The sequence below is a fragment of the Rhodamnia argentea genome, chromosome 9, assembly GCF_020921035.1.
Source record: "Rhodamnia argentea isolate NSW1041297 chromosome 9, ASM2092103v1, whole genome shotgun sequence".
NCBI classification, from domain to species: Eukaryota; Viridiplantae; Streptophyta; class Magnoliopsida; order Myrtales; family Myrtaceae; genus Rhodamnia; species Rhodamnia argentea.
In genome coordinates this window covers 7,331,020-7,345,870 of record NC_063158.1, presented here as the reverse complement: position 1 = coordinate 7,345,870, position 14,851 = coordinate 7,331,020, and the positions used below count along the sequence as shown (strand labels likewise).

Genomic DNA, 14,851 nt, shown 5'->3' with positions numbered 1-14,851 from the left:
GCGATGAATACGGGATAATTGTCTAAAAACTCCTAAACTTATTTTGCGACTACCAATTTAATCCTAAAATTTTTAATTTTACCAATGTAGTCATAAAATTTTTGACAATTTGCCAATTTAGTCCTAAATCTTTTGACAATTTGCTAATACAGTCCTTCCGGCTAATCTTATCGTTGACGTGGCGGTTGTGCCACATAGGACGGTTAGCGCCACGTCAGCGATTTCCGGCCAAAATTTTTCGGAAGGACTATATTAGTGAACCCTCAAAAGATTTAAGACTACAAAATTGAAATTTTAGGACTAAATTTGTTGTCGTACAATGGATTTTTATGACTTTTTGGGCAATTTTCTCAACATATTACTCACGGTTGCATATAAAAAAATGTTTCGTATGCATAAATACACATGTTTTGTCATCATAGCGCTGTTTATTCATGGTGTATGTGCTATCTAGAAGTCGGAGGCACAAGCTTCTTCTATAATATTAAGAAAACCTATTGCTTGCTATCTGCAACCTCTCGATAGGTCGCTGTACCCATCTCATTATAGGATCAATTATTCAACAGTAATCTTGATTGGAAGTAAACATCTCACCAACTCATGTAATGTCTATTCATGGTACCACTCTATTCTATTAATTTCTCTAGCGATCACCACACGTGCCTAGTAGCATAAGCATGTGGCTAAGATGTGGTTCTTCTAGTTTCTTGTTCTCAGAGGATAACTCATGGGGTTATGTGTCAAGGAGGCATTTGAAAGAGGTTAGTGTAATGAAATCTCACATCCGATAGATGATGTGGTATGGAAATAGTTAATTGATTTAGTTGGCTCATAATTAAGGAACTTCGGATTTTTAGGCACAATGGGTCCGGCTATGTTGATGAGCTCGTAGCTAAACGCTCTCTAAATCTCTTGATGGTGATGTATCGAACTAAGTCCAAAATAGAGGGGTATTAACGCCACTGGTTGATTGGACGGGCTCATAAACATTTTGCGGTCTTTGATAAATATCTCAAGGAAAGAATCTCGTAGATTTGTCAAAGTTTTGGTGTTCTAAATAGTGCTAAATTATGATCACGTTTCTCACAATGACTCTAGATATGGTCGACAAACCTTGAATTTGAGTAAATCAGATGTTTTGTGTTCTTGTGGATGATGATTCTAAGTGAGGGTCAGTTTGTTAGAGATATTCAGGATTTCTTAGAGATATTAAGATATTTATCTTGATTTTTCATATCTCTCGTGATAATGCGTATATCTAAGAGATCCTATATTTTCATTGGATTTTTTCATATCCTTAATTGATATAAATCGACATATACAAAAATTTATCTGTTCTCCACAACATCCTTATCTATGTTTTTGTCATGTTTGGCTAAACCAAGGTAGAATTTAGATGGTAATATGCTAATAAATTCCTCGGAGGGGAGTTGGCCAAGCTTGCTGTACTCACAGGAAAGAAAGGGGTTTGTTAAAATGAACACATGGGATCGTGCAATCTAGGTATGTTTATAAATTGGACTTGAGCTCGCTCTTAACAAATCTTCCGGCGAGATGTCCTGCAATCTAACTCCTGAAAGATGCCTATCAGATGGTCGGCCGCAACATGGACGAGAAGAGTTTTCGTCGTGATCAACATGATTCGATGTTCATGCCGGAACAGTGAGCCACGCGTGATGATGCGCAACTCGCCATTTAACGGTGAGACTAGACAATATCTATGATGGGGTACATCTTCGTAATGTAGGCGAAAGTTCGGGCTTCCTCTTCAGAAAAAATAGTAGTATTATTATCGTCCCAAGTGGAAAAGGTCACGCTCTTTTCCGGAACATTTGAAAGGCGGGCCGTTCTTTTTTCAGGGGTTTGGCCAATCTGGGGCCGAGGCAAACTTGCAAACGGTATTATATGGACGTGCAATAAGGAAGAGAAGATGGAAAATTGAAGATTCAAGCGAAATTGAAGAGGGACAAGCCATGCCTTCCAGCTTTCTCATTGAATTAATGACACCGTGCGTGCAGATAGAATGAAGACGAATGCCTATGACAGGTGCATTTAACTCAGTGGTCTGTGGAGACCCCCCTTCATTTTTTTTCTGTGGGGATTGTCATTTTTGTTTTTGTCTCTTTTTTGGTCAACTTCAAGACCACTCTTTGTTGGAATCCTTTGGACAAGATACAAAATGAATTTGTCTGAAGGGTACAAGTATCCAAGAGGTTTTAGTAGATGTAGTCAATAATTTCAACTGTGGAGAACTGTGGCAAGATGCCCTTTTTATTGTCCAAATAAAATGTGCCCGATTGATATGAACATACAATAGAACAACTATGACTAATAAGTCAGATTGGCTACTATTAAAAGTGCACGGCAAAGGTCCAATAATATTAAGAGGAAGCCCAAATCTGAACCCGTCAATATATTTAATTGAGCGTAAGCCAACAAAGTTAGAGGTCAACTATGGAATATTAGCTACTTCACAACTGTAGAGTACACAATCAGCCGCGCATCTTCACAGGCAACATATCTCTGTGCAAGCGCTTATTATGTCATTTTTCCTAGTTATAACCTTCTTTGAGACTTTGTGGTGTTTGTTTTGCTCTTCTACCTCATGAGAACTCACCAAGCTAGATCCTCATTCACTGCTACGTTGGTTTCTAGGGTATGGCATTTAGCACCAGGAGTAAAAATGTTGCGATCCTGTCTCCAAACGTTTTCGTGCGTCCGTCACGATACCTTCTCAAAACACAAGATGTTTTCCTCGTTAGCCACTTTCGAATCGCCCACTACTGCGTCTTCCTCGCAAATCCTTCTTTGGGTCTACTTCCTGAAGAGGGCACACCTATCCCTGCTACTCCTGCATCTCCATTTCCTCACAACTCGTCCTTTCTCCTCTCGCTCGTCGTTCCACAAGTGTAAGTCAACCTTTCAGGTTCGACTTTGCGGTTTCGAAGAATTTTTCCGAACCTACTTATTTCGCGTGCTTTATGGGATCGACCCTAGTTGTCTGCGGGGGGCAAAGAGTTCTCTCCACAACATTATCGCTGCTGCTTATGAAAGTAAAGAACGCGACATCATACGTTTGTCTACTTTCTTTCTCTTTGAGTTAACTCGTGATTAGATAGGACCAAAAGGAGTCGCGTCTTGTCAAAGGAGGAGTCGACTTTTGCTGTCGTTTTGGGGCCAAAGCGATTCCAAAACAATCTGCTTTGTTTCCGCGACTGCCGTATGCAGTCGTCGGAGCAGCTCAGGCGACGGGCCCCGCCCTGCCCATCTCCTCCTCCCATGAAGCGTCAACGTCTGCTGGCCGTACCGCGTGCAACTTGATTTAACAACTAGCTGTCCTATTGACAATGTTTATACATTTTCTAATTTTCAAATGTTCTGAATTTTGAAGTTGGCATGATGACAAGAAAAAGGGCAAACATAACATAAACAGGCAAAATAATGAGAGTTAGGGCGTGCATGGCGACACTTCTACTTCAAAAATTAACTTCTGACCAGAAGATGAATTTTTTACTTATATGTCTGAGCAGAAGTTGATTTTTCTACTTCTGTTTTAGAAATTAATTTCTGATTAGAGAAATGCGTTTAATAACATAATAAAATATCTGCTTCTAGAACACAAATTCGTTTGTTAACAGTGGAAAATTTCTACTTCTAGAACATTATTAATACAAAATCTTCTATGAAAAATTATTGATCCTAACCTAAAATGCATGTTATTCGAGAAAAGTAAAATGCAAATACTAACGGATTTACGTATAATATGTCATTCAATTGTTTTATGCAAATGAGGATCAATTTTATGGAAAAAATTCCATTAATGAATACGATGGCCGATCTGATATATCCATGCTAAAAGCACGGGTAGCTCGGGTGCTTACTCGCCTATGCCTCTAGCTTGGTTTATGTCACAGTTGGCATAGTATATAAACCTTCCCCATGCCTAAACCTTCATTAGTTCATATGGACATCATAATACATTTAGTAAACCATACAAATTGGACAAGTTAATTTATGACAAGCAACAATTCTGTCGTCACAACTTGAAACGGTCACAATTTGTCTAGAACATTGTGCTTTACCTTTAAGTACCATCTATACATATATTGCATATAAATTTTCCTGTTAAATCCATCAATCTGACAAATTGACAAAAGAAATGCATCTTTAAGTTATTATTCAAATGCAGAAAATATTACTATATGACCTTGGTAATGCTAGGATTTTTCCAAGGGCCCTTGTCGGACCTTAGGCAACCCTTCTACTCAGCACAAGTGCAGCTACCACCGAGAAATTATGATAGTTCACTGAAAAAATTTGCAAAGTCAAGAAAACTCCAAGGTCTGGATGATTAATATTACACAAGTAATAATAGTTGGCATTTCATCAAAAATTGAATGGGCGCACCTATCCAAGAAAAAAACAAGAAGAAATTTGAAAGATGCAGGAAAGTTTCAATTACCTAGCATTACCTGTCATCAATTATTTCCAACAATTTAGTCGGGTAATTGTTGAGAACCTAAGGAAAAATTCCAAGTAAGTGCATCTGAAAAATAACATTCACAAATCCCACATAGTATTTTGAAGGGTGTGAAGAATATCGACAACTAGAAGCATGCATGCATTTTGTGGGATGCCATTTAACCAACTTGGGTCAATTGCTCGGTCCACTTTGCGATGATTTTGTCTTTGTGGGATGCTATTTAACCAAATCATGGAACATTTATTTCGTATAATTCGTAAAAAAAATGATATTAATAAAACACTTTCATGCTATACAAATTTAGTGAAAAATCATTATTTTTTATTTTTTTAAAAAATAGTTTTTTATTTAAAGGTCAGAGGAGACCAACGGTAGCGGACGTACGGTCGCAGTGGCCAATTGTCTCTTTCTGATTTTACTTCTAGAGAGACGTAACATTTTTACTTTTGAAAGTTGCTCAAAAATAATTTCTGAAGCAAAAAATTGCTTCCACTTGTAATGACTCAATTTACATTTATCATTAATTGATCGTGTGGAAAATAATATAATTTCTCTGTCACACTGGTATCGAAGAATTTCTTCAAATAAGTGAAACTTTGATCTTGTCATTTACAATAACATCGGAAATAATCAAAACCGAGACAAACGTCAAACTGGATCATTTCAATTTGATTGAGAAAGGAATTGATTCTCTCTACCCAAGCTATTTCACATACACCTTGCACTACAAACCTAAGGAACAAAATGAGGGTTCTAATGAAGCAAAACAAAGGAGTTCGAGCCACAATCACCTTAATTTCTATACGAGAAAAATGGTGGGTGCAAGAATCCACGATTAATCATGTCTTTGGAGTCACACGTTGGTTCCTATCATATCATTTTGAAAGAAGTTTTACTATAATATTCCTATAGTCAAAAATTGATATACAATTGACTCATTCATGAAATCATGAATAGTCATTTGTTTAGTTGTTACATTAGTTTCTAAAAAACTCTTAGAAAGAATTCAATTTAACCCTTGATTTTCTTTTTATTGGATGGATGCAAAATTTATTTGTTTATTACTTACAAGTTTCTGAATATTGGACAGAAAAAAGTTTTTTGTACTGAATTGGCTTTGCATCTTCAAGTTACTAGAGAGGATATGTTCAACAATCCTAAATATTTGTGTGTGATATATATATACATATATATATATGTATTATACATATATACATCACTATTTAGATAAATTCCTATTAAAGATTGAACTTATCATCATAAATAATCCATCTTTGAGTTAAACCTAGCCTCATTTGTTAAAAAGATATATATAGATAGAAAAAGCGATCAGTTTCTTTCTTTCATGGAGTGGGTAAAAGAAGGAAAAAAATTATCATTGGAATTAATTATGAAAATTCGATATAAAATATTTCATATTGACGAATCCAAAATATTTTTTGAAAAATCAAAAGTCGCTTTCACTGAAATGACGACAATTCATCATTTTCTGCATAGTTTCTTTGACTGGTAGGGATTTAATAATTTTGATTTACAACAAAGGAAATATAAAATGTATGAATTACTTTGGGAAAATTACCAAAAGTCATAAACCTATTGCAATAATACCAATTCAGTCCAAAACATTTTTGTTTCAATTGAGTCATGAACCTTTTGCATTTGTCTTAATTCAGTCCATCCATCCAAATTTGGTTTGCCGGCACTGATATGGCGTTGCCCGCGTTGACATGGCGCTACCAGCACTGACGAGACAATTTTAAATAATATTAAATATTTTTCAAAGTTTTTTGCCTACTGACGGGAGGAAGAAGGAGAAGAAAAAAGAAGAAAAAGATAGAAAAAAAATAAATATAAAAAATTTGAAACATATTAAATATTATTTAAAGTTGCCACATCAATATTAGTTGGCCAAAGTTTACCGGATGGACTGAATTGGAACAAATGCAAAAGATTATGACTCAATTGGCACAATCTCAATAGATTTATGACTTTTTTGGTAATTTTCCCAAACCACTCCCTATCTATATGATTTCGTAGACTTACAATTAACCATGAGAACCAAATCAAATATGAAATGAAATACCTAAAAATGAGGTGCTAAGAAAATAGATATGTTGTTTATATGATAGAGTGAAAAGTTTATGCCCTTTCTTCAAATACAACTTAGTATATTTACGAGGAAAACAACTATTTAGGGGCAATATTTAAGTAGTTAAGACTGATAAAATAAGAAGAAAAAAAATAGAGCAGTTACAAAACTAAGAAAGATGCGAGCCGCTAGTGGTTTGGAGGGAGGGAATTAGGGACACTACTCGAGATACATGAGCAGCATAACTATACTATGCAGAGGATTGAAGATATACGATGAGCCAAGTTCGACGTTTCTTCACAGTAAAACACAGACTAGTCGTAAGCAAGAACCGCAAACACAGAAAGCCTCGCGACGCCCTTTTGTGCTTCTGGCTGAAGCCGTCTCGAAAGGGATTGACCTACACCATCGATGCTTTTCGGTTCCTGCTCGATGCTCGGCTACCAAGTGAAAGTGCCAGCGATACTCGCGTTGCAGCACATCAAAGCATTTTTCTCTTCTTAAAATGGAATACCAACAAGTTCGAGAATGCTACATTTGCAAAATCAGCTATCATGTTTGTCCGACGAGACTCGCTCAGCATTTCGATTGGTCTGATCCAACGCACTAACTTCATCACTAGGATGGAAAGCCTAGGGCAAATGACGTGCATAACGAGGCGCTGCATGAATGTTATAGCTCATAACCGAAAGTCTGAAATCGTAAAAAAGGCAAAAATACCAAAAATCTTCCTTACCGTGTGTCCAGAAAGTATTTTGGACCACAAGAGCCAGGCAGAAGAGTGACCCGAACATTAAATTGTGGAACCCATGGAAGCGTTGGAACAAGCAAAACACATGGAAGTCACATGCATCATACGGGAATCACAGAGCAGTGCAAAGAAAAAGATATTGCTTGATGAACTGTCATTGTACATGTCAGCCTGCTAAAATGCAAGGTAAATGCAGATTCAACATGGCTAGTAAATATCAGAGCTACGAACAGTCGGGGTAATTGATTCATGGACATATGACAAGAAACCACCATTCCACTCCGTGAACTCTCCTAACGAATAGTTAGAAAGCCGATGCTACTTCGCTACCCCGCTCTTTTTGGTTCATAAGTGAATGCCAAGTTGCCCGTGGTCCATGGTTATGAAATCCCAACCATCTCGATGATGCTGGATAGACAGTAATTTTTACGCAAGAATAATCTTCACTAACAGCAGAAAGTCACAAACCGTGTATCACAAGGTCCAAAAGAAAGAATATGCTAGAGCAAATTACAGAAGCAAAATTCCTAAAATAGCAGATAACTTCTGATTTTTATGCGTTGATATCACTTTCGGACTATTTTGAGAGCCAATAGATTATAAGGAACAATGTACAGGCAGCAATAACGGCAGAGAGAATAAGAGTGTCTCTCGATCGCCGCCTTCTTATTGAGCCTGCATTAACCACTCATAAGCTTAATAAATAATCACAATGAAAATAGGGCAGAAAAGTTTTGGTGATGGTTATCCAAGTACCTAGGAGGCCACGAATTACAGGGAACTTGTCGCTTAAGACCTTCACTTTCCCTTGAACATCCCCAAAGAGGGACCTCTGAGAGCCTAGAGCTGCTCTTGTTGTTTGAGCTTGGCTAATCACATCATCTATCTGTGCAAAAGCAAATATAAACTATCATCAAGAGGGTACATTATACAACCACCAGCACATTGGGAAAACTTATAGCCATTTAAACAAGCCTCAGAGCAATAATCTCGAGGGAGAGAACATCAGACTATTCCTTTATCAGGTCCCTCTCAAATTTGATTCCTATCCATCTAGAAACCGAAAATCAGTACGATCATACAGATGAAACACGCGTAGTATGCATATAGAGATACATTCAAGCAAGTTTATGCATCTGCACGTACATTCATAAGTATAACTGCATACATGTAAACAACAATTTACCAGTAAGTTATTGAACTGCCCTGAAAGAATATCTGATGCTTGAAACGATTGGCCACCACAAAAACGAAAGAAGAGAAAGAAAATTGCTCATCCGAGGGAAGGAGGGAACAAGGGATCATGATAACTTCTTCCAGGTTGGCAGTCATTGCAAGAGGTATATTGGTCTGCCATGAGCAGTCTATATACGTAGATGTCAACAAGCGTTCATATGCGCAAGTGTAAAAAGCAAGAACACACAACATGGTGCACACTAGCTGCATCCACATGATAATTCCCTTAAATGAACAGCAACTGCCAAAACCCAGTATCCTTAAAGGTCGAGGAGGGGAAACTTGGAATTGACTAATGGACAAATACAAATCTCTTATAGGAGTACAACAGACAGACAGACAGACAAATATGTCATTCAAAGAATTCTTAAAGTGTCTCAAACAAATCAAAACTAACATATGTGCATTTATCCTTCAGGCAGAGTTGCAGATTCTATTGGAGGAACCCAAGCTAAATTCCGCAGGCAAAGCTTTTCGTATTACAGCATCAAATAGAATCTGTATAAACCAGACACTTGATCCAATAAATTGTATACTTGTCTAGCTACTCATCCCCATTTCAGATTATGTGGCGCAAACTTTCACTTAAGTGGCTTTTCATATACTTTAAAGACACTTAAAATTTTGATCTTCCTTTTCATTATAAATCTGTAATCAAACTGAGTAAATTTGGCAACATTGCTGCCCTTCAAAATCAACCATCACTTGGCATATTAATTCACAAATCTTAATGTTTACTGTCTGCTATCATCTTATCCAATCTTGAGTAAATAAACAAGACAAAAAACACTTTGATTGGCACACATAAAGGAACATCCTTTTTTGTACATATGTACTATGACAAAAGAGATGCAACAAGACTTACATGGGATATGCTTCCATGAATTGCAGCTCTTTCTCTTAGTAACTGCACTCTTGGTGACATACTCCCAGAAGCCTGCAAGGAAGCAAATTAGAGAGGTCTAAGGTCCCAAAAACAGAAAAGGAAAAAAGAAAACCAAGCATGTTCAGATGTAAGTGAAGTAGGATCTTATAGATGCTCACCTTATACTCACTAATGTCATCCCTGACAGAACTGAGAAGTTCTGCATGTTCCCTCATTGAGATGATGTTTCCCTTGATTCGTCTGAACTCCTAACAAACAGAAATTTACAGTTGGACAGGTCATACTTTTTGGTTAATGAAATATTGATTATACAGCAGCATATATGTTGTTTTTGTTACTTCAACAAGTGACAAATGCAACATACTGAGTAGCTTACACCTAAAAAAATGGTTATAGTAAGAAGGAAGAACTAGTTATGCTTTTGTTTGTTTCAAAAATAGGCAACATGTACATCGACATCACCTTTATCCCAAACTAGTCGGGGTCAGCAGTCGATGAACCCAAAAATAAATAAAATAAAAGCAAGACTGATTAGGAGAAAAGAAATAATTACATAACAATAAAAATATATAAATATGTATAGGGAAAAAAGACTAAAAAGAACAATCTGGAACATAAGAATTCTGCCCCTCCACAATGCTAATACCTATAAAAATAGGCAACATGTACACCCAAAAAAATTGTTTCCCATGGGAGAAATTAAAATGAAGAATCTTTCAAGTGGCAGAACTTTAAAGCTTAGCAAATTCAATCTTCCACATCTTCCAGGCACTTTTGTAGTAATCTACTTGATCAAGAATCCAAATACGTCAACTGGATGACAAGCCATAACTGCATGGATGAAATAACTAAGAAACGAAAGGCCTAAAGATGCATTTATCTTTGTTGAAAGAATGCTAGAGAAGTTCAGCAAATTCAGACCCTGCAACTGAAACCTCTATGCATGAAACAGATGCAACTCTCCGATACTTTCGACCTTTACAGAGAAATCAAGCCTATAAATTGTCAACACTGTCTTCAACAGAAGAAACGTGGAGCATGCTTGGTATTTATTTGAATTTAATGCAGCTACCTAGAACCATTTTTTACCAGCCGCATAAGCAATATTAGAAGTAAACGAATGAAATCCCATGAACTTGTTAATCAAGTTAATGAGAACAAGAAGTCAGAAGCAGGCCAACAAAGTCCAGACCGTTGGCCATCCATCTTTTCCCACCCAATGGCATTGAGAAGGAGATGTTTAAGTCGTAAATCACGTGGTTACTTATTATTTTATGACAAGGAAACCCAACTTAAAGAAGTAATCGCAGAGCATAACATCCCACTAACCTCAGCAACTAGGTAAATAACAAGTTGAAACCCAAGTAGATGGCCTAGATGAAATTAATTTGAACCATGTCATGGTAACCCTATAATCACCTATGAGTGGAAATTTTTTATACTGAAAAATACGTCTTTTTGAAAGATGACCCATTCAAAAACCATAAGAACTCAAAGATTAATTTGAAGAAAATGTTGTACATCCTCTCAAACAGAATAGACAACAAAAATACATACATCCCTTGTTTTTAACAGAAATGTTTTGTAGTATGAAATAAAGATCTGCGGATTGTCAATCTTAGTAACACAAGGGGCAAAGCATATTGCTGGAAGCTTGCACCAACAGCCAGCAATTTCATGGCATCAAATTATCTTTAACTAGGGAGGGATCCAAGTTGGATGCTACTTTCAGAAAGCAATAAGGTCTACTACCAAAGAATTTTTCAAAAAGTTAAAGACTACCAGGCACAAGTTTGTAGTATATCTTAGTCCCACCAATCACATCTCTTATGGCATGTAATGCTCGCCAATGTGAAGATATAGTATATTTTCTTAAACGTTGGAATTGGAAAAGTATAAACAAAGGAAACCTGGGTAAACTCATGAAGGATGTCTCTATGTCTTGCCAACTTCTGAGTTACTGAGGTAGTGGGAGTAGCAGATGCAGCGCATCTACTCATAGCCTCATTTGTGTCTAATAGTTTCTCGAGCAACGACTGGATCTCCATTTCCATTGACTTCCCTGATCTGCTGGACCCAATAGGTGGTGACCCGGTGTCTACATAACCTGAACAACTCAATATCAGAGATAGTTAAGAATTGAAGCTTTATTCATTAAGAATCTGGCAATGCTACCAATAAGTTGCATCTAAAAGAACACGTAGGAAGCAAAGAACAGAAAAACAGATATAGAAACACAATGTTAGCATTCGGCATTACAAATATGTGAGGAATACAAAAGAATAGGAGCAGATAAAATGGCTTGTTGGACTTCAAGAAAGACGGCATAGTCATAATAAAAGATTAAGTCAATGTGAGCAACCCCATACTGATTAGGTAAACCAGCCGAGATAAAGTTAGAGAATTGACAAATAGAACAGTTTCATAACCAATGTTGCCAATCATTGTGATGGGAATGACAACTAATCCTGTTCCCCGAAATATGTTATATTTGATTTGCAGATCATTTCGCTTGTCATTTAAAGACAGGACCATCTAGGATGAATAAGCAACCAATGAAGATAAAGTAGGGAATTCAATGTACATAACTGCAATACAACAATAGGACCTGTAGCAGTGTTTTTAAAATCCTAAACTAGTAAAAGCAACTTCAAACAGAAAATACCGAGCCAAATGAAAATCGAGACCCATTCTTGTACTTGAGACAGAACCAGGGAGAACTATGAAAGATGAAATGCAGTCTTTCTTGCTTAAGTCGGACAGAGGACCAAGGAGGACTTTGAAAGTATTAGAATCCAACAGACATCTCATGCGCATAGCTAGCCAGGAATTAAAAATACCAATTTGTTGAGCTGTTTTCCAATTCTATTCGACGCATTGCGTTCAGACAGTATCCATACCGAAATTTCCCTAAGGTGAAATTAGTGCTTCGAAAGATTCTAACTTGACTAGGCAGCAACCCATCTGTTGCTTTGCAGCACACAAGAAAACCGGCAATTGCCAGGTTCCAGATGACTAGCCACATTGCTGCTGCCATACAACTCCACGTTTGCGCCACCTTCCTCTCTCTCTTTGTTTCTTTCTCAATCTTTCATCATTCAACTAGAAAAATGGCAACTTGCTTCAGGACTCGAACTATTACAATCAGCACCAAATATAAATTCTACAAAAGCGATTTCACTCAGATTGACAACAGGTCCTTCAAGGTTTCGGCAACACTAACGACCTCAAACCCGCAAAGCGATCTCAATCTAGCAACCGCCAATTCCGAAACTTGCGGAGCTACGAAAATGCGCAAGGGAAAGAAGAACAATTGCCACCACAACGAATCGCAAACAGTGAAGAGAGATTGAAGACAACCTCCTTGCGAGAACCTAGCCCCGAGCTTAGCATAGGAAGAGAGCTTGACATCGAGATCGCCCTCGATCGTCCTCGCCTCCTTCCTCAGCTCCTCCCAGCCAGACTCCTGCAACTCCAGGCTCGAATCGCCCACCATCGGGATCTCCGACTCCAGATCCTCCCAGAGGAAAACTCCCCGATCGCTCTCGTCCTCCCGCGGACACCCGCGACGACGCAATGGCGGACACCTTGGGGCGCGATTGCTCACTCCGCCATCTCGCTTCCCACGTAAAACTTGGGCGGCTAGTCAAAAGCGCAGATTTTTCCACCACTCACTGGATCTTCACTTTCCCTCTGTACTCCCGCTGGTTCATTTTTCTCTCTCGCCTTGTTCGATTCGTTGAAGGCCAGCGAGAGGGCGAGCCAGAGCCGGGCACAGAGAGAGAGAGAGAGAGAGAGAGAGAGAGAGGGGAGACGTGGGCCTTTATCGGGTCGGGTCAAGCCTTTGATTAAAGCAAACTCGAGCTCGACTTGATCATTTTGAAACAAAATTTTTCCCCTTTTTGGGTTCAAAGAGTCAATGGAGCTGCCGGGCACTAGGTGATGGCTAGCAACCCCCGTCGGCCCTGGGCAAGGGTCGCAACTCTCATTGTGGCCCGCGAGCTCTCACGATGCCCTAGATTGGGCCCTCGCCGACCATATCGAGGCCTGCAACGCCCTTTCCTCACGCAGATCAAGTGAGGGCATTGCGAGCCCTCGCTCGCAGCCAACAAAGGCTTTGTGGCCCTTGCCTAGGGTCCAGCTGGGGCCTACCCAAGGGTCCGCTGACCCTCTCACCTAGTGGCATGGGCTTGAAAGAAACAAAAAAGAAAAGAAAGAAATAGAAAAATAAAAATATCACCAAAAAGATTTAGAAAAATGTTAATCTTAATGCCAGTCGAGTCATGTTGGATGGCCGGTCCTAATTGGACCATCACCTTAATGATTTTTGGCCAAATTAACATGAAGGACTACATTGGTAATCCGTTAGAAGATTTAGAAATAAATTGATAAGTGTTCAAAAGAGTTAAGACTAAATTGACATAATTGAAAGGTTTGAGACTAAAAATTAGTCATTGTACAATAGATTTACCACATTTTGGACAATCTTGCCCCATTTAGTCCGTACGTTACGCCTTACCTCTCTTAAGAACGTACATTACCTTACGTATATATATGCATGTCCGTCTTGAGCGTGCCCTAGAATCGAAAGCCGCGTAATTCAAGCTCTTTTAAATTTCATAACCTCTCGATTCTGTGGCATCAAATATTTAGCCGATCGAAAAGTTCACAGAAAAATGGGAAACCAACAATTTAAAATTTATATGCATCAAAAGGGTGAAATAATCAGTAGGGGTAAAAGTAAAAAATAAAAGAGGTGGAATTGTTCATTTCGGTGGAAATAGTCTTCGGCTTTCTAGGAAGCGACCGACCAGGTCTAGAACTAGAAGTCGCTCAGAGCAGAAGCCGTCCCCCTCTCTCTCTCTCTCTCGCGCGCAGTGACCCGAACCTTCGCTCTCGGTATTCTCGGGTCCCCAGATCCGAAGACCCGAATACAAATCAACCAACAACAAAAGAATCTGACAATTCTAGGACGCCACGAAGTTGTAGGGGACCGATGTGTTGTGCAGCCAGCAGCAAAAATTGGACTTTTTTTTTTTTTTTGTTCGTATTGACCGGTGATGCGTAGCATACTGACTCTGCAGTCTCCACACAAGTACAATTTCTGCTCAAATTAATTATATTATTAGCTACGAAGTTTTTGCGAAGAATATGCGATCAGACCTCGGTTTCTTACACCCATGTCCCTGTCAGTGCAGTCCAATAAAAAGATATTTGGTGCTGGGTACGATCAGGAAGAGGTCCCCGCAATTTTTACTAGGTTCGATTCTTGTTCGGTCGAACTTGATCACTCGGGAACGACAAGACGAGAGGCTTCGGCCTCAAGAAACACGTCTTCCGGGTCTCCAAGCGCGCCGCCGCCATCACCGCCCATTGCTGGAGAGGCCGACGGTAGTCGTCGGCCCT

General features: G+C 38.7%; 1 protein-coding gene across 2 annotated transcripts; it reads right to left on the bottom strand.

Moving 5' to 3' along the window:
* Window positions 1-7,753: 7,753 nt before the first annotated feature.
* On the bottom strand, window positions 7,754-13,230 carry LOC115744389 (Golgi SNAP receptor complex member 1-2). 2 transcript variants are annotated; one of them, XM_030679535.2, is made up of 6 exons: window positions 12,806-13,230; window positions 11,356-11,552; window positions 9,604-9,693; window positions 9,425-9,496; window positions 8,080-8,209; window positions 7,754-7,998 (listed from the first exon to the last, which is right to left on the bottom strand). In XM_030679535.2, the coding sequence occupies exons 1-6, from the start codon at window positions 12,939-12,941 to the stop codon at window positions 7,901-7,903; spliced, it is 723 nt and encodes a 240-aa protein (XP_030535395.1). In that variant the 5' UTR covers window positions 12,942-13,230; the 3' UTR covers window positions 7,754-7,900. The 2 variants fall into 2 exon arrangements, with proteins under 2 accessions (XP_030535395.1, XP_030535396.1); XM_030679536.2 differs by having other exon boundaries at window positions 11,356-11,543.
* Between the last annotated feature and the right edge of the window lie 1,621 nt (window positions 13,231-14,851).